Genomic DNA, 25,936 nt, shown 5'->3' on the forward strand with positions numbered 1-25,936 from the left:
CTGCCGATAACCATTTAATTTATTTATTTTTTTGCTTCTGGGGGGGGCAGGTGCCCCCCTGCCCCCCTGGGTATGCCCATGAACTGGTAGCAGATGGTTTCCATAATGGAGTAAAGAAGGCAGCGGGGATCCCCCAAAGAGCTGGACTAGGACTGGTGGTATTTTAACATCCATGAATAACCAGGAGTCGGGGATGAGAACCAAATTAGCTAAGTTTAAGGTTACATCAATATGAAGAGCTCCAGAAGGATCTCACAATACTTGCCTTGTTTACATGTCACAGTCGTGAACATACAATGATTCCTACTTTGCTTCTCCCCAGCAGTCAAAACAAGCCACAATCCTTAGTGCTTGGCATTAAGTGGGAACTGGAGATTGTAGAGAACCTAAGGTTTGTCTTTGGCTTTCCAGTTGTAGTTTGTTTGAGCAGTTTTGTTGACCAGGTGCTGCTGACTGTTGATTGGTGACTTCAAGACTTCTCTTTACAGTTCCTAGTCTTGGACTGGACTGGACTGCTCTCCCCTGGACTCCCCTGTTAGACACCTTCAAAGAGACAATAGTTTTCTGACAGCCCCTCCAAACAGAGGATTGTAAAGTGTGACGCATGGCCACTCTGAGCAGGAACATAGGAGCCAAAGAACCACCTGGCTGGATGAGGCCAAACAGGTCCAACATCCTCTTGTCACAGTGGTCAACCAGATGCCCATGAGAAGTTGGCAAGCAGGACCTGAGTGCAACAGCAGTCTGCTGTTGTACAGCATTAACTGGCCCAATGTGTGAATGAGCAAGACAAAAGTATGTGCAATTAAACATAAGGAATTGCCAAACTATGGCAAAAGGAAGAGAAAAGACCATTCTATTACATTTACACTAGTGGAGTTTAAACTGGTTGTGAGTACCCAGAAAGAGAGCTATTTCTTACATCAGGGATGGGGAAGGGAATCTAGCAGTTGTACCAGATCCTTATAGCCCCAGCCTCATGTAACGGTAGGCCAAGTTTGAAAGGCAGGAGGCTGCCTACCTGTCAATCACCTGACATCACAATGACGTTGGTTTACCACCTTAGGCCACACAGTTTGAAATCAAACCACATAAGGAAAACCACAGCACTCTGCAAGCCCCGACAATCAGCTGAGCATTGGTAGCTGAAAGTCTCTTTTTAGCCCAGCTGCATCTTTACCTGCCCCACACCTGACATAGAGAAAAGGTCAGGTAGGGAGAGCTGGTGGGCCCATGGACTGGAAGTCCCCCCCCCCCATAAGTACCATCTGAAAATGTTATTGTATGTTGGTATCACAGTCAGTGTGAATCTATGGGTTGCTTTCATTGTACTGCATCCCTGTCTTTAACAACAGTCTGTTACCCAGAAGAGAACCCTAAATTTCTGGCTGGATTATACACACACACACACACACACACACACACACACAGTAGCAAACCCAGCAGCGTGAAAATGTTTCAGATCTGTTTTCCTTTGCAAAATAAAGATAACGGGAAACTGCTGCATTAGTTCAGCATCCCTTCCTCCTGCTCTTTGTTTTTTAATACACATGGAGCAGCCATTACCCTCTCTCTAGCATGAGGCTGGCAGACTTGTAGTGTGTGGCTTCTTTCAAAATGCAATGGAGGTAATTTAACATCTTTCAGGGTTAATTGAAGCTAATTCTATTTTAACTGTCTGGAGGTGAAGTTATTAAGTTTATTTGGAGTAAAATGCACTCTAGATAAAGTAGCAGGGGTCCTGCAGTCCCCAGTAGTATTGGAGATGCATGTAGAGAGTTGGGGTGGCTGTTCTAATTGGAAACACTTCCCCTTTGGGGTTTTTTTGGGGAGTGGGACGGGGGTGGGGAAGAGAGCTGCCTTTTTCATGTGAGAGGTGTGTATAAACTGACTAGTGTAAAACTAAGACATAAGATGCCATTTCTTCATTAATTGAAACACTAGGAATGTGGGCCAATTCTGTTATTAAAGAATGTTGCAGTCTTTTTAATTAACTGGGACTCGTGTCAGGTAGGTAGGAAAGTATGTTTAAAAAAGCATAGTCATTCTCCTTTCTTGTTCGTTCAGATAGTAATGGCACTGTAAAAGTTTTTAGCATGTTTGAAAACTATAGGGCATAACTGTTGCTACTTTTATGCTGAAGTTGATGGAGACTTTTGTGTAATGTGGAAGTTTGTATATTCTTTTACCAGTAGACTGTATGCATAAAAGAATTCCCACCTTAAGGCTTCTGACTCTTAAAAAATAATGTAATCAGGAGACATTCACCAGGTACAACTTCTCCAAGCATGTAGATTATGACTTACTATTGTGTTCAGATGAAGCTATTGTTTAAAGGCATGCAAGCAGGAACCAATTTAAAAAAAAAGCAACTGTACGTATGTGACAACAGCATTTCCTAAATACAAACTACTAAACTGTCCTTGAAACGCTTGCTCTTTAAATTTATGTGAAGTAAACCAAATGGGATAGCAAGGGCTAACTATCAAATGCTGGTGTTAAAATATTCCCTAATCATGTTAGCAGTGAGTAAGCATTCTTAGCAAATACCTGCACCCATTTATCTTCGACATGCATTTGGTGTGAGGAGGAGGACTTATCTGCTGGCTCCTGTGCCCATTTGTGCTCCTGTGTTGAGAATATTCCAAGGATGTTTGAAGAAAGGACTTTAGCTATTTTGCAAAGAGAATAATATTTTAGCACATGGCTGGCAATGCAGTCTCAAAAGCAGCAGGGTTCTTAAGCCACTGCACAAAGGTAAGGACATGAATTTAACCATTTTTTATGTTAGAGACAGTAAATAAGAAGGTAGAAGCTGGAACTGGAACAGAGCCACATAAGCACTACAATATCATGTAAAAGTATTTCCTACAGAGAACAATAACAGTTAGAGAAGCTGCTAGCTATACTGTATATATTTTCTCCAGGCTTTGCTTGAGCTAGGGTTCAACAGACAGTTCTGCAGAACCTATTTACACTGGTACCTTGGGTTATGTACTCAGTTCGTTCCGGGTCGCTGTATGTAACCCGAAATGTACGTAACCCGAAAAACGCGCTTTGCGCATGCGCACAGAACGCTTCTGCACATGCGCAGACCGCGCAGAACGCTTCTGCGCATGGACGGATCACGTGCGCTACAGGAAACACTTCTGGGTTACGGGAGTTCGTAACCTGAAAAGTACGCAACCCGAAGCGTACGTAACCCAAGGTATGACTGTACACTGCTATGGTTTAGCCTTGAAATATGCAGTAGAAAGTGCCTTTGAGAATATGCAGAGTCCTTTTCTTTTGCTACCTAATGCTTACCAGCAGTCCTTCTTTGTGTTTATGGATATAGACTTAAATCAGGCAGTTTAGCTCCAGGAACTCTTTGTGTTGCAAATTAGCACCAAACAAGTCTTATCATATGAACTCAGTAGACTTAAAAGCAACACTACCTCACCACCTGTTGCTATAGAAAAGTTGAATTTCTTTAGGTAGTAATTCCCCAGGTGGTTAGTTGTGTGTGAATAGATGAGCACAAAAGGCAATGTGTTCACCTGCAGAAAAAATGAATACTTCATCAAACCCAAAGCATTTGCTCTTCAGCGGTGACTTTGGCTAGTTGTAATTTTAATATCCTGCTGCATTAAACATTTGACAGTTGGGATTGCACACACTCACAACAGTCTTTTTCTCAGTGAGGGATCTGAATAACACAACAGGAAGCTAGTTATCCCTTGAATGTTTGATTTCTCCTAAAGAAGCCTGCCAATTCACACACACCCCATCTAGCAAAACACCATAATAAAAAAACAACCATTGGATTTAATGGGGGCAGAAAGTCCAATAGGGCTAACAACCAAGGAAATCTACATAGGATTGCAGCCAGAATCCTGCATGTGGTTTTCCCCAGGACAAATGATTATTAATAATTCTCATTGCATACTCTCTAACATTTCTCTGATGAAAATAGGGACATCCTATTCAATAATAATAAGTTTATTATTTATAACCCACCCATCTGACGGGGTTGCCCCAGCCACTCTAGGCAGCTTCCAACATATATAAAAACACAGCACAACATTAAAAAAAACTTCCTTATGCAGGTGTCTCTATCAGATGCCTTCTAAAGGTTGTATAGTTACTTATCTCCTTGGCTCAGGGGTCGCATAACCCTATACCCTCTGATGAAAATAGGGATGTTTTCTAAGGAAAAGCGGAGCATTCTGGGATCAAATCAGAAATTGGGACGTCTTCTGTAAATCTGGGACTGTCGCTGGAAAATAGGGACACTTGGAGCCCTTGTTTTACAGTGCTAATTAATAAACTTGGAAGTATGAGGCACTTTCCAGTGATGGAACAGTGCCGTGTCCATATCTCAGACTTAGCAATGCAAAGTTTTCGGCAATTGACCCAAAATACATTTGCCGCCTCTAGTGCATCTTCCAGTTCTTTTCCCCACCTATATCCTTAGCAATAAATTTAAGCCTTTGGATTGAGTTGGGTATGAATAGAAGAATAATTGTTCTTGGGCCTATTAAGGTAGCATTGGCTTTATTCAATGTAAACAAAACCAGAAAAACAGGGGTACCAATAATTCAACAAGCTCTACCTCTTAATGCCAGCTTTTGAGACCTGAAATGTATCTATAGCTTGTGGTACTCTATCTACAGTGGAACTGTGGAATGCTTTGGATGGTGGGATTTGTGAGGCAGCGGTTTCCCTGTCCTCTTTCCAGCTAGGGCTGGTGGAGGTTGTAGTTCAACAAAATCTGACAATCCAAAGGTGCCCCAAACATACCAGCTATAGATGCTTACCTGGGAGCAAGTCCCACTGAATTCAGCAGGACTTCCTTGTGCATACATAGAATAGATTACACTGTGAAAGAAGTATAACTGTGATGTAATGGAACAGTTGAGCTGATCAGTGTCAGTAAAACTTGCTAACGAGAGCATATTTCTGTCACCCGAAAATTGCCCCACTTTTACAGCCTGTTTTAACGTTGCTCAAGTAGTGTGAGAGCTGCTACAGAACTGTTCTTTGCTGGTGTTGTTGTTGTTCAGTCGTTCAGTCGTGTCCGACTCTTCGTGACCCCATGGACCAGAGCACGCCAGGCACGCCTATCCTTCACTGCCTCTCGCAGTTTGGCCAAACTCATGTTAGTAGCTTCGAGAACACTGTCCAACCATCTCGTCCTCTGTCGTCCCCTTCTCCTTGTACCCTCCATCTTTCCCAACATCAGGGTCTTTTCCAGGGAGTCTTCTCTTCTCATGAGGTGGCCAAAGTACTGGAGCCTCAACTTCAGGATCTGTCCTTCTAGTGAGCACTCAGGGCTGATTTCTTTGAGAATGGATAGGTTTGATTTTCTTGTAGTCCATGGGACTCTCAAGAGTCTCCTCCAGCACCATAATTCAAAAGCATCAATTCTTCGGCGATCAGCCTTCTTTATGGTCCAGCTCTCACTTCCGTACATTACTACTGGGAAAACCATAGCTTTAACTATACAACCTTTGTCGGCAAGGTGATGTCTTTGCTTTTTAAGATGCTGTCTAGGTTTGTCATTGCTTTTCTCCCAAGAAGCAGGCGTCTTCTAATTTCGTGACTGCTGTCACCATCTGCAGTGATCGTGGAACCCAAGAAAGTGAAATCTCTTTCTGTTCTTTGCTGTTAGGGGCATGCAACTCAACACCTGCATGGGATTTCTTGATGCCTTCTGTGGCCAGGTGAATTGTTAAATGCAAGGTTGTATGAGACTTTTCCTAAGTTGTGTTATGACCCATAAGGGACAAACTATGCCCAGTTGTTTGCTTGCAGGAGCTCACAGGGTCAATCTCTGGCATCTTCAGTTAAAAGGATCAGGTAGTAGGTAATGGGGGGAAATTCTGCTTGAGACTCTGGATAGCTGCTGCCAGTCAGAGTAGTCAGTATTGGCTTAGAATGAAGGAAGATAACTATTTTTATAGCAAAGCATGTTTCAAAGCCTGTAGTATACTATATCTTGATAGCAACATAATCAGTAGGAAAGGCACCTGAAATGTACTGTGACAAACAGGTCACTTGTTTGATAATTATACTTGCTGTCACACTGGCTGCAATTAAAAAGATACAATTAGTCATACTGGATCATTATGCATGTATTATTATTGAAGCCTCCATTTGTTCTGTTGGATTATGGATACAGAGTTGTTGGACCTTTCCACACTTACCACTTATAGTAAGGCAGTTGCTGTTTTTAAAGCTTTTTTGGCATGCTGCTACACAACTAAGTCATTATTCAGCTAGTATTCCAAAATAATGTACTGGAAAAGCCCAATTTTTCTTCTACCACAAAAATTTGACTTACGTGAAAGATCCAGAATGGATCCTCAAGTTTTTCATTTGTGTAGCGTGTGTACAGTCATCATCCTGGTTTCCGTGTGGAAGGGGATAGGAGCTCTTTTGTGTCTCCCTCCTTACTGTACATCTGGTTTCCCACAGGCATCTGGCTGGCCACTGTGAGAACAGGGTATTGGTCTTAAAGGGCCATTGGCCTTATCCAGCAGGCTCCTCTTATGTTCTTATCTGATAATGGAGGGGCACACAGCAGAGTTTCCTCCAGGGATCTGAATGATAGGAATATGCACATCTGAAGGGCAACCTGCACTAGCCTTAAGGTCTCAACGACTTGTGAGAGCGATTCCAGAGACTGGGTGGCTCCCCTCTTATGGAATACCCTCTCCAGGAGTTTGCATGAAGCCACTCCTGAGAGTTTTTAGAAGAGCCCTAAGAACGTTTTTATTCTACTCTGATTTAGGTTAATTGATTTTATGGCACTGTGGATTGATGACGAGGGCTTTAATAACTCCATGTTATTTTAATGAGACTTAATGTTGCTGTTGGTTGTTTTAGTGTTTTGTAACTTTACTGTGCCATTTTATTGTAAACTAGGGGGGCAAGCCTTGGTTATGGTTCTTGGTTTGTCTGGAGAGAGGGCCAAGTTCAGCAGCAAAGGAGGAACAAAGCAGCTACTACCTCTTCTCTGGGAGCTCACATGTTTGTGCCAAACCATAGTTCGGATTAGCTTTCCATGTGAATCAGGCTTAATGGGAAGTGAAGGATTCTCATTGGAGAGGAGAGGAGGGAGCATGGCACCCAATATTACATCTCATGATTATTAAGAGCTTCTGGCACACAATATTATGTTTGCATCGGGCATGTGAAGGTAGCATGCAGTGGATAAAGATAACCAAATTTACTTTCTCCTCAAGAGGCTTATCATAGAATTGTAGAGTTATAAGGGAGCCCAAGGGCCATCTAGTCCAGCCCCCTGCAATGCAGGAATTACTTGGATTGCAGTCAGTGATGAGGACAGAATAGTTTAAAATTCCCAAATATCTCATATGTAACAAAGTTGTTTTCTGTTTTAATCTCCTTTTCAAATTACAACAGCTCTTGTTTAGTCACTTTGACTTGTTAATAACTAGTTTCCATAGTTACTTTTTAATATAGTTATACAATATGAGTGATGCTGAAAGATGTAGAAGAGGTGTTTCTGTGGTTACACTGAACATTAATTTACACCACATCTCCCCTCCTGCTTTAACCAAGTGTATCTAAAGAAAAGAAAAGAAAAAGAGTGCTTGCTTACAATGCAATAAAGGGAGATTCCAGACAATGATTGGAGGGTGAAACTATTGGATGTTTTACAAGAGTTTTACTTCCTGAGTTCCAAACATTTCAGTTGAAGATTTGTTCAACTGGCAGCAAGTACAGCAGATAGAAAAGAAAATCAGGTTTGCATCATACTGTTGAAACCTCTTTCTGACCTAATCTCTAGGCCTGTTGCCTGTGTAATACACTGGGCACTTGGGATTTTCTAAATTGTGTGTTTTTGCGTTTGTATCTGTCAAGTGCCTGACATTCCTGTTCCCTGTTTTTGCATGCCCCCACAGACAGACATTGAATTGAATGGTTTGCTCAGCTACTATATGTAGGTTTCTGATTCAACTCTGGCTTGAAAGAGCTTCCAACTACGAAGGGCTCATACTTTGCATGCTGATGCTCCCAGTTTTAATTCCTAGCATATTCGGTTAAAAGGATTGGGAGCAGGACTAGGAAAGACCTCTAGTGTGGAACCTGTGGCTTTTCGACTCCAACTCCCATTAGTCCAAGCCATCAAGGCCAGTGATCAGGGATGATGCGAGTTGTAGTCCAGGAATCCCTGAAGGTCCACAGGTCTCCTCTGTGCTGCCTTAAGGCTTTGTAGGATCACAGCCAGAGGAGACAGTCATATGGGGCAACTGTTTGATTTGGTGGCAGCTTCTTAGGTTCATTCAGCTTGTTGCCCTAATACAGTGCCTTCTCATGGGAGAAAACCTTGTCTGAAATCTTGGAGAGCTGTGGCCAGTCATTGTAGACAATGTGTGAGATGGCCAGTGGCCTGACTCTGTATAAGGCATCTTTGTTAGCTCCTATGATATAGGCTGACAGGGCTTTTGCTTACGTTGCTATGCAGCCTAATGCATGGATAGGGGAGCTTGGCATGCAAGCAATTATTGTTGTTGTTGTTTCCACAACTTTATCATCCCCCCCCCTTATTAGTTGAAGAGGTGTTTTGCTTTCCTATTGGCATCCAAGTTCTAAACAAATTCATTTTAGTGGAATTTGCCTCCAAGCAAGCAATTTTAGGGTCGCACCCCACCTTCCTTAAGTAGGCAGATAATTCATGTTCCAATCCTATGGAGCCAATGGCAGCCTTTTTAGTTCTGTGTTGCAGGATTTGCCCTTGGTTGGAGTGCAGGGATTTTCCAGACAGGACGCAGTAGAGTTGGAGAGTGATTTCAGGACATCTGTCCCAAGGGAGAACTGTGTGTATCTAAGAGGCACTCCTGCCCAGCCTTTCAGGGACTTGGAGAGGGTGGAGCTTCCATTGTTCTTTTGAATCTTAGTAAGAGTGGAGTGATGTTGGCTGGCTCCTCAGAACTGCATCTCCCATGCTGTTGCTATTGGTGCTTTGTTAGGGAATGAGGAAGAGGTAGCTCTGAGTCAAAGGATATGTTGGTGCGTGGGAATCTTGAAAGCCCTGTTTGGACCAAGTAAGTAGCTGCATTTTATTTCGTTCATGGTGTTGCAGAGATGTGCGGGTTGCGAAGAGGAACTTGCTGCACATGAATGCCAAACCCTCTGCACTGCAAGAATTTAAAAAAATCTAATCTCAGTTACTAAGGAAGGGGGGAATAACATAAAAAGGGGAAGAGGGCAAAGTCCTTTTAGTTTTCCCCTTGGAGGATAAAACTTTTGATCTCTGAAACATTGTTAATCCCTTCTTGGAGTTGCTGGTACAAAAATCTTACCTCAAAACGCGCTGTGTTCTTATTTAGCACTGTGTGCCAAGGACGCACTTTGAAACAAACACTTGGGAGGATGGGAATCTTTCTATTGGGTGATATTTAGTGCAGAAAACCCTGAAAGCCTATTGAAGTGCTATGATGTGTCACACATTGGCTGCTCAGCGTTTCTTTGTAAGGAAGAAGATGTAGTCCATACATGAAGATCCTAAGGTTTGCAAGTATGAAAAGTAAGTGGTGTGTATATACATTTTACTAATTTAACAGGATGCAAATAGATGCCTGGTGAATTTGGCCCCGTTTTGGAAATTTTGGGTTTGATCGAATGAAAAATAACCCCGAATGTCATGTTAACGACATCTCTGTTTCCCGGCAAAATGCCAGGAGAGCTCTATGTATATAAAGGAGAGATGATGAGAGCAAACCCAAATTATAACAATAGAGTGGAGCAAATAATTGAATGAGCAATCCTAGCAGCAGCAGAATACTTTTACTATAATATCTTTTCAGATTTAAAAAAATCATATTAGCATAACTGTCTATGTGTTTTGTGTATCTATGTTTGTACTCCTATGTATTTGTCATCTTTCCAACGATGAAGAGATTATGTTAAGATAGTGGCATTGGTGTTTCCAGTAACCCAAGGTTTTGCTAATTGGATATCTACTCTTTACTCAGCAAAGTGGCATCAGACTGCAGCTTCTAAGTATTTGAAAAGCTTATGTTGCAGATGAACATTTCAGCAAACAGAGGGCTTTTGGCCCTGACCCCTTAGTCTTAGATATTTTGGAGGCAATAAACACTTTGTTTCCTAAGCTCTAATCAACTGAAACACGAATGAACAAACGCACTGCAGACTGGGGCAGCTTTTTCATGTTTCTGCAGCTATCTGGACTTTGAGTTATTGTGCACCACAAAAAAGCAGTGAAGCTTGAATTGGAAATATGTGGCAGTATTTGAAAAAAAAAAAACATTATTTGACCATAGGGGGCAATTCTTTCTAAATAAGATGCTAGTTATATTTGCCAGTTCCACATTGCCCTGATAAGCACCAGTTTGCAATGGTAAAGGTTGGAGTCAGTGCATTTTTTTCTTTAGATAGCTGCAAAGGGAAATTGAGACTGAGATGCAAAGTTGGAAGTTTATGTGGTGTAAAAATCCAACTTCAGTTTCATTACCCCTTTAGAGTGGCAGTGGATACTGCGAGTCAGAAAAAGACATTTTTTGAAAGGATACTTTCCTACTGATGGTTTTTATTTCGTCATAATTTAGCAGTGTATAAAGGAAAGATCATGAGGCTTGCTGATTATTTTTGCAGTTGTTTCCCATCTCTTTTGGCTTCTGCTCAATGTAGTGAGAATATGGGTGCATTTATATGTCAAGCTGCTGTTCCCAGGGTTCCCAAGAGCATATTATGAGACAGGATGGCAGGCTGCACTGTTAGATAAACTGCTTCCCAATCATTGCCTCCTTCACTTGACTTTGAATTATAGGCTGCTTTGGGAGCCAACGATGGAGTGGAAACCCCTCCCCCCATTCCCCCCAAAGTAGATTTTATTTAACTTCATATATCTGCCTGCTTTTAATAGGTGTGGGAACCATCTAGTGGTGTTAGTAGGTTGTTGCATATCACAATTCTATGAGCATTCCATTTATTTTAGTGGTAGAGGCCTGAACACATGCTTACTTCTCCCATTGCAATAAATGAGATTTAAAGGTGCTCCCATTGAAACAAATGAGATTTAAGAGTGTGCTTGAGATTGGAAGTAACATTTACTGGGATCGAATGTCCACCAAGTCAATGGAACACTTGGAATATGTTTAGAATTGGGATGCAAGTTAATGGTGACATTCCATGTGAGGTTTTCAGTATCTGTACTTTGTCTCCCGGGTGCAATGTTCTCTTGCGCAGCCCAGCCCAACATTTGCTTGAAGGCAACGTGCATGGATTTCAATTGGAAATTGCTTTGGATAAATATGTTTAGGCTTGCATTCTTATTATAATCATAAAGGTATTTTGGATTGTATTAGGAATTATGGGATTGCAGAGGAGCCATAGGAAGAGCCACATGGCAATATGCTACATGGCAGCATCAGCATATAGGCCACAGGTGATGAACCTTCTTCAGCCAGAGGACCACATTGCCTTGTGGGAAGCCTTCTGAAGGCTGGATGCCAGGGGTGGCTGGAGTCAGAGGCAAAAATGAGTGGAGCAATGGATGTGGCTCTTACAGTAGGCTGCATTCCAGTCACACATGAGTTAGAAGCTGGCCACTGTAGGAACTGGGTACTAGACTAGATGGACCATTGGCCTAATCCAGCAGGCTTTCATGTTCACACATTCTCTCTCTCTCATCCACACCCACTTCTCCATTATTACATTCCAGCCAGGCAAAAGTACTCAAAGAAGAGATGAAGCTGGGCCAATGAGAAGTGTTTTAGACTAGGAGAGTCCTGACAACTGGATAGAGAGTCCTGGAGGGTTGCATTCAGCCTCCAGGGCTGAGGTTCCCCACCCTGATACAGGGAATTTAATTATGCATTAATGTTTACAGGAACACAAATTCCACAAGTTAATGGAGCCATCTTTTGAACTTGTATGCGTTATAACAAGCCAATAGATGGCACTGTGAAGGATTGTTAATGGCCTGATCTCACTTGGTATTCAGTCTGAGTGCAGGAAGTCCTCAGATGTACTGCTGCACACTCTGCATTTGTGGTGTTGTGTGGGAAAGTGTGATTCCCATTTCTAGAAGACACATGTAAAAAACACATGAGCAGTTGTCCAATTCAATATATTTTTATTTGGATGAGAATATAGAGGGGAAGTTTATCAGATTTGCAGATGACACAAAACTGGGAGGGGTGGCTAACACTACAGAAGACAAAAATCAAGATTCAGAATTACACAGATGTGCTGGAGCAGGGGGCTAAAGCAAAAATGTTTACATTCAGGATAAAAAAAACCCCATAAGGCCCTGCATTTGGGTAAAAATTAAACACAAAAGCAATGTCACAAATGTAGAATGGGGAGACCTGGCTTGAAAACAGAATTATGAAAAAGATCTAAACATCTTAGGGCCCATCCACACTTTGTGTTCTTCTCATGATTTCAAGTTACTGGTTGGCTCAGAGGGTGTGTGTCGTCGTCCCCGGCGCTACTTTCCGAAGGTAAACCTGCCGTTTTCTGTTGAATCAGAACAAATGTCAGTTGGGTTTTCTGCAGATTGATGTTTGTTCTGATTCAGCAGCAAGCAGTGGGTTTTCCCTAGGAAAGTGGTGGGAGAAAACAACAACAACCCCACCTTTCGGTCCCTTGGCTTGAAATCACAGGACAAAGAATGTGTGGATAGGCCCTTTGTGGATGTAGCTGAGCATGAGCTGGCAGTGGAGCAGTGTTCACATCGTGAGAAGTAATAACTTTGCACTATTCTGCCCTGGTTAATCCATATCTTCAGTACTGTGTTCAGGGGTGCCACATTTTAAGAATGGTCACAGACCATTTGGAGCATTGTCCTGGGGAGAGAAACAAGGGTGCTAACAGGCTAAAAACCAAGTTCTGTGAAGAACAGTTGAAAGGTCTGGGTGTATTCAGCCTGGAGCAGAGCGGAGACATTACATTGGTCTTCAAATACCTGGAGATCTGTCATGTAGAAGACAGAGCAGACTTTTTCTCTGTTGTTCTGGAGGACTGGATTAGAACCAATGGGTGGAAATAGCAGGGAAGCAGATTTTGCCTATGTGTTAAGAGAAACATCATAACAGTATTTGACAGTGAAACAGACTGTTTTGAAAAGTGATGAGCTCTTCTTAGCTAGCGCTTGCTGCTGTGCTACTGTCCAGCTTGAAGGCTTCCCACAGGCATCTGGTTGGTCACTGCAAAAACACAACGCTGGACTAGGAGGGCCACTGGCCTGGTCCATCAGGCTCACCTTATGTTCTTATGTTCAGAGCCCAGGAAGCCATCTGTCAGTTGCATCTGCATTGAAGTAAGGAAGGGATGGGGAAACTCTCCTTAAGGCATTGCTGTCACCTGGTGTCATTATGATTATGAGTAGGTGATTAACAGGTAGGCCGCCTCATCCGCCTGCCAAATTTGGGGCTTGGGGAGATAGAATCTTGGCCCACCAGTATGAAAATATTTCCCAACCCCGTTGTATGCAGTAGCACATAGAATACATACCAGATTCTGGCTGAGTGTGATGTTTATGTTTGTATGTGGAAAATGGGACCTGCGAGCCTTGAAAAGTTGCCTTACCTCTACTAAGAATAGAAGATTATATAAAGACAGCATATCATCTAATTTTTGAGGGTGGAAAAGAGGCTGAAACTTTACAATGGCAATTCTGTTCCAGTTCGTATCTGTCAGAATTGGCTACACCTATCCCACTCACTAAAGCAAACCTGTAATGAAATCCCCCCTCTCTTCCTTGACTATTTTAAAAGGGCATTTTACTCAGTGTTCTTGGGTACAGTATTCACTGAGGAAAGAAGTTCCATTAATTAGTTTCACCTTGCGAGCTATGGGTGTCTGGTGCAAGATGGCATCATGGTCACCACTGTAACTGAGCTGCATGGTCAGCAGGCATGCACAGTCTCTTGTGCTGCAAAGAAAGCCTCTGGGCCCTGAGAGGCCAAACAATATCTGTGTTCCTTTATCCAAGTGTCTGGTGGCCCCCATTTTCATGAAGATTGTGGACTGCAACACCTATGTGTGCCTGGATGCAGCTTGCTAGTTTGGTGGGGGTCTCTGACTCTTAATGCTTAGCATTAGGGTGAGGCATGTTAGCTTTGTTATTTTCTGTTCTGTACTTGAGTTCCTAAAAGTATCCTTCCTTACACTGTTAGACCTTTAATTATCTTTTTACTGGTAATGGGTTCTTATGCTTATGTTTCTAACCTGCTTTATAAAGTATTGCATTTATCCTGGTGTGTTTTCTTGAAGTAAGCCTGGCTCTAAATCTGGTACCTGGCTGCTTGGTGCTACTAAATAATTTGCTTGTTTGGGGCTGAAGAGATAGAGAGTGAGTACCGGTAGACTATTTGGTGCTTGTCTCTGTGAATCCCAAGGATGTCCAGAAACAGCCTGAGGGCACTAACAGGGATGATGGCTATACTACCTGGCAGGGTTGGTTTGCACCCTGGATATTCAATATCCCATTACAACTCAGGATATTGGCATCCAGAGTTTGGGTAGAACATTCCTTGGGGTGGGGGTATTAGCAGGTTTGAGTATTCATTCTCCCCATTTCTTTCTTTACAAAACCCAATTTCTCCTATCTCACCTGTTGGATGCTGCTGCTCTCTGCTGGCTTGACTCAGAGGGAGTTATTTTTGTGTTGTAAGTATTGGGCCATGTTCCAAAATGGGTCTGCAGACTCGAGGCCGACTCAGGACAGGGTCATTGTCAAGCTGCTCTTAGATAGAAAAATCAAGATTAACCTTTTAATGTGTTGTCCTAGTCAGAATATCTGTGAGCCACAGAAACGAAGAAATCAGATTTGAATTGGGGAGGATAGCAGTACAAGTAGTTTAGAAGTATTGATTTTAAATATATATTCCAGAGGTGGGAAGAGAGAATTCCAGGTTTGTTTGCTTTTAATATAAACATTTGTTTTTATTCTATACCTAATCTCATCGGTTTATTGACAGCATTCCACTACAGAGTTTTCTCCTTTTACTTAATTGTGTGCACAGCTCCCTTCATTTATTAAATTCTGGTCAAAATATATGTCTTTATATGGCTCCATGTATGAATCTATTAGCCCATGCAATTGATCTGTCAACCTTGGCTTCATCTGCCCAAGTGTTTCATTACTGACTCATCAGAATGAAAAAGATGGGAGGTAGTCATAGGTGCTGAACTATTCAAAGCTTCAAATGGGGGGGGGGGGAAGGAATCTGAATTCTTATTTAATTCAGTGGCAGATATACCTAGGACGTTTGCTTTTCTCCCCTCCCAGCTGGCACCACACTGGAATATTTCCTACCTTCCCAACAATTTTAAGGAGTGTGTGGTAAACGTAAGGAGAGCTCTGCTGAATTGGACCAAAGGCTAATCTAGTTCAGCATCCTGTTTCCCACAGAGGCCAACAGGTTGCCTATGGGAAGCCAGGACAGCAACATAATAGCCCTCTCCTCTTGTATCCTAGCAACTGTTATTCAGAGGCACATTGCCTCTGCCCCTGGAGGTAGTGACTTAGTAGCCACCCTTTTCTTCCAGGGACGTGCCAGCAAGAGATAGTTACCAAGAAGTTACCACCTCATGGGGATGTTGGATACTAAACTGTAAAATGTAAGCTTTGCTGAATTAATTAAGCAGAGTCTACAATAAATAACTTGCACAGCAAAACAGAAATTTAATATTGAGCAGCGTAATAGTCACTTGTGTTGCAAAAGAAAGGAAGAGTTAAACTTGCTGCTGCTTGGGAGAGGGAGAGGAAGTGCTTAGCAGTGCACACATAATAATACTGCAATAATATCAGTAATGAAGAGATGATGGTTTGTGTGCCTGCCCATCAGTTCTATTTTTGAAGCCAATCTCTTTAAGGTACCTACTAACAGTAGCACCTGTGTGTCTCCTGTCACCAAATTGAATAGGAAACAGAAAGCAATTGCTTAAACTGTAACTTAGGCAGTGTGATGATGTTCATGGCTAAGTACCGGTAATTGTTGATCACCAAACATATTGATATAGTGCTGTTGATTCTACACATGGCAATTTACGAAGAACAGGTCTGACGGGTCCCTTACCCAACAATCTGCAAAAGAGAAAGCCACAACAAGAAGAAAAAACTCAAAGTGGGGACAGATAGAGGCGGAGGTAAATGGAATAAGAATAATGGGCTTATTTTGGCCTCACATACTTATAGTAGATAATTGGGGCAAGGGCGTTGTTCTAAATGCTTCATGAAACAGAGGAGGAACTGAGGAGTGATTTGATGGAGGTGAGGAGGAAGGTGTCTCAGAAGCCATTCTGAGAGGCATAACAATCAGCAAGTGAGAAAGGGCAGAGTCATTTTAGGAAACAGGTGGGTGGTGGAATACAATATTAATATTTTGATATACTCTTATCATTTCAGGTGTGAATGGGATGCTTGTTGACTTACTCCTTACTATACATTTTGAACTTGGGTTCTGACCTCAGGGTACAAAATAGGATGCCTATGTGTTTCCCCTTTAAAGCAACTGGAAAAGGATTGCTTCATCTTCATGTATTTGGGAAGAAGCTGCAGTGTGTGTGTGTGTGTGTGTGTGTGTGTGTGTGCAACCTTGTAGCCAACATGTATCATCATCCTTTTGAATTCTTTTTATACTCAGAGAATTCTCATGCTTCCTCTTCTAAATGTGGATTTAAACCCTTTAGTTCATGGTGAAGGGAATACTCGTCCACAGACTGTGCTTGGCAATCCTGAACAAGTTGATTCAGATTTCGGCCGTTAGTTCCTAGCTTAGGATTCTGCCAGCACTGGATTTAGTGACCTCCTCATTATTCTGCTAAATATTCGACATGAAATAAATATCACAGTTGCGCATTTGAAACAGATTTGAAAGCCACAAAATGAGGGGGAAAGAGATGGACGCACAGCCCAATTGCCACTGGATTCGGGGTGCAGTTCCCCCACTATCAAACTGCATGCTTGAACTATCAAAACCCATTTTACCTGAGGAACCTGGCCAATTCACATTTCAGAATGCTTTGCTGTTGTTTTCAAGCAAACTTCTTATCGTCACAGTTGTAACAGATATCTTAAAGTGTGATTACAGGATGTATCCTAAACAGTGCATCTCAAAAGCATCGCTGCGGGTGTCTCCGAATACAAGGCGATGCTGTCATGGCAACAGGGTGTTACTTAGCAAGCATTCCACTTTGTTCAGGCAACAGGGGAAGGGTTTTGAATTTAGAAGAGAGTTACACACACTCACACAGTCGAAGCTGCCAGAGAGTACATGGCTGCAAATGGGGAGGCATCTAAAGGGATCTGATTTTGGAATCTGTTAGAGAAGGGGATATGAAAGGAACCTTGCATTAGGCAGCAGTGATGAGAGGGTGCTATGAGGGGAAAACCTCACGGGGGACAGAAGGTAAGAGACAAAGAGGCTGAGGGCAGCACAAACACATGAAAAGCAATGAAGTGGATGCAGAGATCGTTGTGTGAAGTTGATACAAAGGGAAGCAGTAGAAGTTGAAGAATGTAAGAAGATTTATCTGAATTTTGCAAGTCATTTCTCCAATCCAACAATGTTTGCATGTATTAGGGGAAAGTACATAAAAATGAATGCAAAACATGCATTATATTGGGGAAAATTGCTTGAAAAAATATGTACATTAATCAAAACTGCATATAAAAATGTGTTTATCGCGAGAAATCTGCAGTAAAATCCCGATCAATTTTCAATTGCTAATTGCTTCAAAATGTGGAGAACTGAATTTGAATTTGGAAAAATAAGAACCGAAATTGGCAAATCCTTCCATCCTTAGCTGGAAGGCTAGGGGGTTTCTTTGGGCTCATTGAGATGTTGACATTTGTATGACACACTAGGTTAAAGTCCATGCTGACTCTGTAAAAGGTGCAGCTTCACCAAACCTTTCCTCACACACTAGGCTCCTCATACATGTCAGGCTTATTAGAGCAAACAGCTAGGAAAGACCTTTAATAGTGCAAAACAAAATTATATATTAAAGCTGCCATGGCTGGGAGATTCTTTAAAAACACTGCCACTACCACCACCAACATCAACAGGCCACATAATCTGTCAGTTTCAAAGATAAGAACATATTCATGCTGTGCAACCTTTTGGTTTTCATTGTAGAGTGTTTCCAGCATGAGAAACATCTCCTTTCAGTAAAAGAGCAAACAGACTTTCCAACAACACTCTTCTGCCCTGTGTAGTCATTCTCTTCCCACTGGATGCAATGCTTTGTTTCCACACCTACTAAAGCAGAATTGGGGAAAGAGAGCCATCACAGTAGGAGGGAAATTGTTACTCTCACTGGATAAATCTTGTACATGCAGAGTAGCTGGAAATATTTAGAGAAGTGCCTCACCTTCCCTTGTTCTCATGCTTATCTGTAATGGCCAAAACGAAATGCTTGTTTCTCCTACCCATGATCGTATATCCAGAGCTGCATGTAGTAATTAGTGGGAGACTGAAAGATGCTGCAGAAAAGCATGAGGGACTGATAGTATAAGCCACTCAAATTCACTATTCTTGTAAAACAAAGGCCTTGCAAAATGTAGTGACCTCTCTGGAATAATTTGTGGTAGTTTTATCTTGTGACCCGCTGCCTCTGGCCAGTGCCATTTCTCTGCGAGCCATGGCCCTGATTCTAATTGCCTCCCTGACACATCTGTTTTTTTGGGGGGAAATAGAGCATCCAAAATGCCAGTCATGGCACGCCATTTATCATGTAGTTTGGTCTGATCATCAGTAGGCTATTTCCTCTCTTTGTCCAAGGACTGGTCCCAGTCTACCAGAAGTTACCAGTGCAATAAGAGAAGAAATAGGCTGTTTTCTTACTTCAGGTCTAGGTCTACGTATGGAGGTGCTTGAATAAGGTTGCTTCCTTATTCTTTTAAAGAACTCTGTGAAGTAAAGGGTACTGGAGATCTTGTTCCACACCCTAATGTGAATCCTAGACGACTTCCACATTCTCCTTAAAATTCAGGGAAGTTTTTAGTGTTTGATGTCATATTGTGTTTTAATTTGTTGGAAGACACCCAGAGTGTTTGGGGTAACCCAGTCAGATGGGCGGCATATACATTATTATTATTATTATTATTATTATTATTATTAATTAGCTTGAGAAATTTGTGGCACTTCTTGAACAGATATCACACTCATTGATTGTCGAGGGGACTCCTTAGATAGCAAAATAGCTTCTTCTGCTCCACATCTGAGATCACTCATCTCCACACTTCACTCAGAGGTCCTGTTGAAGTATGAAAACGAATGCATTGTGGGGAGGAGCCAGTAGCTGGTCTCACCCTTGTTTGTGCAGAGGCCTGCACCTGAACAATATTGGCAGGGTAAGTTGTGCATAGGGAGCCTACAGGCATTTGGTTTCATCCACATGAGTTGTATGCCATGGAGTGCCATCAAATCGGGAGTAGCCATAGTTTAATAGTAGAATGCTTGCTATGTATACAGAATGCCCCAGATTCAATTCAGGACATGCACAGTTTAAAAATGATGAAGTAGCCTTTTGATGGGAAAAGACCCTTGAGAGCTGCTTCATCAGATTATATTGGGTTAGATTACCAAGGATATGACTCCGTGTCAGGCAGGTTTATATATACCACTTTCACACACTGTTTTCCATGTAGAGTAAACACCTGCACAGGGCTAAAGCAAAGGAGCTGTAAAGTCAGACCACACTTGAGTCATCATTACATCAATGTAGGTGGGTTTATAGCACCCTCTCTTGCTTGCTGATTGTAGTATTTTCTGTTTTGTATAGATGTTGCAGTGCTTATTCAGTGGGAGCTGTTGGCTCTAGAGATCCAGTAGTGATGTTAATGAAAGGCCTGGATGTAGAACAAAATTAAGCCGATAGGTGAAAAGAAAAGTTCAGGAAAGGATTAATTATCACACACTCTTAGGGCTTTATTTTATTTTATTTATTTATTGAATTTATATACCGCCCTATATCCACAGGTCTCAGGGTGGGTCACAGAATAAATGCACATCCTGAAGCAACCAATAACTAATTCTGTGGTTTACGGTGGGATAGCTCAGTCAATAGAGCATGAGACTCTTAATCTCAGGGTTGTGCGTTCAAGTCTTCTGGTGGGCAAGAGATGCATTTCACGGGGTTGGACCTTGTGGTCCATTCCAGCTCTACAATTCTATTATTCTATATGGTGATAAATCTGCGGCAATGAAAATTAAATGCTTCACCCTAGCGATAATAACAATGCATAGAATTTACTTTAACCCAAACCTACTTAGAGAAAACAGGAATCATAATTGTCTAAATCTGTGCTGCCAAATGGTACTGAGTCACTGCTTCAAAGGAGGCAAATTGCACACATATTGGCTTGGATCCTAAAATATGTGGACATTATGCAATTAAACAAAGGGAAGTTTCCAGTTTCTTTCTACCTCTTGCAGTGGTTACACCCACAACTCCTTTTGACTGTTCAGTCTTCTTTCCTTGTTCCGTTCAGTTTCTGGGTCTTTCATGTCAGCTGTAAGCTAGGTGAGCTGCATGGTGTTTTTTCACTGTTATATGCTCTGCCAATCTGATCCTTCCATTTCTACTATTTTTTGCAAATCCAGTAAATTCCAGCCCTGCCACTATTGCCAGCCCAAACCTATGGAGAAATTATTATCACTTATAATATTAACAAGGTTGTTGTTTACAAAGCCCTCTCACCTTTTAATAAACGTGGCATGACTATTCCATCTCAGCACAGTCTGCCATCATGCCCAGGGTGCTCTGCTCTGGGTCCAATGGCTGGCAAGGATCATCATGGCCTCCTCTGCAAGCCATTGAGTTTTAATTGAGCCTGCCCACAAACTGTTTACATCAGCAGTGTACTTTAAATTGCAACCATGTTCCAGTCTTCTTCTTCTTCTTCTTCTTCTTCTTCTTCTTCTTCTTCTTCTTCTTCCTTTAAATATGTATACTGCCCTATACTCGCAGGTCTCAGAGCAGTTCACAGGATAAAATCACAATATAAAAACAAAAGATACATAATCAAAATAAAAACAGGTTTCTTAAAGGAACCTGAACGTAGTTTTACAAAAAGCAGATGTGATACAACCCTGCTTCTGGCTTGCACCACTTTAAAGTAAAGGGACCCCTGACCAGTATGTCCAGTTGCAGACGACTCTGGGGTTGCGGCACTCATCTCGCTTTTCTGGCCGAGGGAGCCGGCGTACAGCTTCCGGGTCATGTGGCCAGCATGACAAAGCCGCATCTGGCGAACCAGAGCAGCGCACGGAAACGCCGTTTACCTTCCTGCCGGAGCAGTACCTATTTATCTACTTGCACTTTTTGGGGGTGCTTTGGAACTGCTAGGTTGGCAAGAGCAGGGACCGAGCAACGGGAGCTCACCCCGTTGTGGGGATTCAAACCGCCAACCTTCTGATTGGCAAGTCCTAGGCTCTGTGGTTTAACCCACAGCGCCACCGCGTCTACCACTTTAGATACAAGCTATTTTGCTGTTTGTCATTTTGTTTTATTTTTGTAAAGATGCCTTGAATTGCCTTCAGTGAGAGAAGGCATCTAATAAATTATTATTATTATTATTATTATTATTATTATTATTAGATAGCTAGTGGGTGTGCACATGCCTTAATATTTCCTCATTGAAAAAGATAACACTTGAACATGGAAAACTAGTACCGGTACATCAGAGAAAAGAAAATGGTAGGTTTTTCTTTGTGCAGATATTCCTGCCCCCTCCCATGAAATAGCATTCAGGCATGAGAGTTCCCACAGGCAGCCTGAAAGTATGCTACCCAGAAACTGGGTTGCCACCACACATGTTGTGAGAACATAATCTGCAGTGCTCATACTCCCCCAACTCCTCTAATAGCTTCCTATCTTGTACTTCAGAACGCTATGCACAAAGCTAGAATGAATTCCTGACTTCTACGCTTGATTATTTACAAACCATTACACAGAGGGATAAAGCCAAAGAGCTTGGAAAATTTCCAAACAAACAAAATGGAACATTGTGAGCTTAATGAGAGAGAGAGAGAGAGAGAGAGAGAGAGACAGACAGACAGACAGACAGACAGACAGACAGACAGACATAGCTACACCCTCTCTTCAAAGATATTCAGAACTCTCCTTGTGGCTGGCAATGCCGTTGGATAATTATCTCTGTTCCATCACTGGACATGAAACCAGTGACCCACTGGAGCGATTTGTCATTTCTGAAACTGTCTTTCTGGGAGCTAGCCTTGCCTTCGCTGAAGGGACAAGCATAGGTGAGCTTGTGGTTGTTGCAGGATGAACTAGTGGGTTTATGTTGGGTGCATTTTAATTGTGTGTCTTCTCAGTAAAGTACTACTGTGGCACTTCTCTGTGAAATGGATTTGCTGCAGTAGTAGCAGCCCTGTGTGCTGTACCGATAGCTCTCTGGAAAGCTATTGTAGTCAATTGGACCTGAAGTGATGCCTGTAGTTTGCCTAATGCCACCTGAGTTTTGCTATATACCAGCATATCACTCACTGCACCAAACGAAACAATAAGCACCCTGTGTTCTGATGTCTGTTAGCAGGAAATTAAGCTACAGCTTTATGTTTTAAAAAAATTGTTTCTTTTAAATTCTTCAAGGGTGCTCAAAGTGGAGGCAAGTAAACAAGCAGGTTTTAAGCATTCTCAAAGATGTACACTGAAAGTGTTATGGCTTTAGTTCTGGTCTAAATTTTCTGTTAAGGGTTTTCATAACTGAGAGATTTGCTGCTTCTCATAGAAGCAACACTTGCTTTTGTTTTCAACATGCTGTGATGTCATGTTATCATGAGGTTGTTACTGGGGCTTAATGATATTTGAAATGAAATCCATAAGTAAGCACCGAGCCCTTCTTTTGCTGGAAGCAGCCTTTACATGGGCATTTTCAGTTGTTGTTTTCTTAATAAGACTATAGTTATTGGCGAGGCGTAGCAAACATGAGTTGGTTGATATATTACTTTAGCCACAGAAAGTGGCACCCTAGTTGCAAGTGTCCCATTTCATCCCCCCCACCCCGGAAGTATTATGAAGCAAAATGCACTATGGGTGGGTGTCAAGGCCCAATCTGAGTCAGTGCTGGCCAGGGCTGGCACAAGACCCTTGGCTGCTGAGGTAAATGGTCCTTGACACGTGAAGGGAAGGCGTTCCACATAGAGGGCATCACTACCGAGAAGGCCTTCTGCCTGGTTCCTTGTAACTTCATTTCCCGCAGTGAGGGAACCAGCAGAAGACCCTTGGAGGAGGACCTCCATGTCTGGACTGAATGATAGAGGTGGAGATGCTCCTTCAGGTATACTGGGCTGAGGCTGTTTAGGGCTTCAAAGGTCAGCACCAACACTTTGAATTGTTCTCGGAAATATACTGGGAGCCTGTGAAGATCCTTTAAGATTGGTGTTGTATGGTCCTAAAAAATCCCACCTTTGGGGACCTCTGTCTTTCAACCCTGCTGTGAACTAATTCATTGTTTCTCCATTGGGTTCTACAGAAGTTGCCATTTCAGTCTTTGAAAAGATGCAAGCGCAAGAGATCCTCAGGAACCTGCGGCTTCCAGAGTTTGAAGACTTCAGTCAGTTTTTCCGAAGTTTGCCAGCTACTACCTTGGTTGGCATTGGTGCCTTTGCAGCTGTTGTTGCTTACTGGTTGGCCAGCCGGCCAAAAGCAGTGAAACCACCATGTGACCTCCGGATGCAATCGGAAGAAGTTCAGGTGAGTCTTAATGTTCTTTACAAACAACAAGAGTTGGACTTTATGAAATGTTGTTGCTGTGCTTTTGCTGTGCTTTTTTCATTAGTAGGCAGCATGGCTCTTACATCATTGATTTTTTTCTTTTTACAATATTCATAGGCAGCAATCTTAAAAGTTGTGACAGTACAATTGATTGTAACAGAATGGCTTGCCCAAAGTGGTTTTTGAGTTTTCCTCTGGATACTAATGGTGACTTTATATTTTCCAAAAGTAAAATCTGGTGTTTTAGTACATGGATTCTGCTCAAAGATTTTGTGAGTTGTAGTGGGTGTGTTAAGGGATGAAGATTTCTAAATGTATTGGTCAGTGTGAGATATTACATTACAGAGCAATTCAACCCACCTTGTGCCAGGATGGGGAGGAAAGGATGAGTCAGATTGAGCAAATGTATCTCTCAGCCCAGCTCTGCCACAGGCAGCCAATATCAGAGTGCATTGCAGCAATGCAATCTTGGAAGTCACCTGACTCAGATATTAGGGAGAAATAAAGATGAGTGTCATCAGCATACCGATTGCAATTTGAATCAATATTCATCATGACTGCTCCCAAAGGCTTTGTGTCAGTGCCCCCTGGGGATAAAATACTGCCCTGTGGCACCCTATAGCATATCTGCCAAGGGTGCAAAAAACCCTTCTCTCAATCCTACTGTCTGGACTTGGCTACTTAGATAGCTATAGAAGCATTGGATGTCTCACTATGCCCATCCCATGGAGCCTGCCCAGGAGGATACCATGGTTGACAGCATTAAAATCCACAGGCAGATTGAGAAGCAGAAGTAAAGTTGCCCTCCTCTTCTTTCTCCCTTGGTAAAGACCACCCAACAGGATGGCCAAGGCCTGCTTGATATCATAGCCTAGCCTGAATGCAAATTAAAATGGGTCTAGATAATCCATATAATCCACAAATGCCCATAGCTGCCCATAGAAAGGAGGTATTTGCAATTGGTTGGTAGTTTGTCCAAACAAATAGATCCAGGGCTGACATCTTTAGGAGTGGGCACAATATCACCTCTTTTAAGGCAATAGGGACCACCCTCTCACACCACATAGTGTTAACCCGTGGTCTGGAACCAACCACCAGCCATCTATCAAATCCCCTCTGCTAAACCAAGAGGGACCGTGTTGAGTAGTTCAGTTGGAGATACAAGAACAGAGTCAAGGTCACTCCAAAGTTGAGGTATGTATCAGAACAAACGTAGTATGACCTGCTTGTCTGCAGATTACTGCCACGTGCGCTTCTCAACCACATATTTGTTTTTGCAGCAAAAATGCCTTAATCCAAATAATTACTGAATATTTCATTAGCTTGGTATTACTATGATATATTATTTTTTAAATATGTTTGTTTGTGATGAACAAGCACTTTCAAAGAAGCACTTGCTGGACTGAATTCCAGTTCTGTGGAGCAAAGTGTTTTTTTGTGCTGACCTTCACCGAAAATGATAAAACAATATATAGTTGCACAAATATTAATGAAATATTTACATTTGTTTTCTGAAAAATGAATGATGCAATAAAATCCCCTTGCCATTGTTCTTGTTTGTAACATGCTTTTAATCCTTGGAGACATATTTTTAAAAACCTAGACAAAGCAAGGTAATTATACTATTGAGATTCCTGTTATGGTACTCAAAAACCCCTCGTTATTATTTTATTTTTAAAGTCCATACAAAAACCTACCTATGGTAATTGTGCACTCTAATCCTTTATGCTTTTGGGGTTACTTAGTGTTATCCAAATATATAATTTTGAGACAATTGAAAGCAAACTACTTGGGCATGGTGAGTGTTGAAGTGGTTTTATCACATGGGCTTATGAGGGATTGATGAGGCAAATGGACCGCTCAACCAGTGATACATGCAGTATTTTTCCCTACTCTGAGAAATCACCAAGCAACCATGCAGTAAGCCTAGAAAGACCGATCGGAGAAAGGAATTCAGAATGAAAATACTGAAGGGGCAGAAGTCATCACAGAGGAATAATTAAGAATACATTGTCTCTGAAATGTAATAATGAGATCTAGTTTTTTCAAGTCCACTAACCACAAGGATCAGCCATACCTAAACCTGGTATTTTCTTCAATCTGGAGAAGGACGATTATTTAATAATAATAATAATAATAATAATAATAATAATAATAATAATAATCCAGGCTGGTCAGTGGATTTATTAATTTGATTTGAAATAGGAAA

At 42.0% G+C, this 25,936-nt stretch overlaps 1 protein-coding gene across 5 annotated transcripts in view; it reads left to right on the forward strand.

Moving 5' to 3' along the window:
* Nucleotides 1-25,936, forward strand: part of ACSL6 (acyl-CoA synthetase long chain family member 6) — an 87,640-nt gene that overhangs the window by 18,493 nt on the left and 43,211 nt on the right. For 3 of the 5 annotated variants that reach the window (XM_033140067.1, XM_033140066.1, XM_033140071.1), the window contains exon 2: nt 23,486-23,706. In XM_033140067.1, the coding sequence (XP_032995958.1) occupies nt 23,486-23,706 (221 nt within the window). Of the gene's footprint in view, nt 1-8,952; nt 9,057-9,452; nt 9,539-23,485; nt 23,707-25,936 lie in introns of those variants that run through there. The other 2 variants (XM_033140069.1, XM_033140068.1) reach the window with 2 other exon arrangements.

This window comes from Lacerta agilis, chromosome 2 (genome assembly GCF_009819535.1).
Source record: "Lacerta agilis isolate rLacAgi1 chromosome 2, rLacAgi1.pri, whole genome shotgun sequence".
Lineage (NCBI taxonomy): Eukaryota > Metazoa > Chordata > Lepidosauria > Squamata > Lacertidae > Lacerta > Lacerta agilis.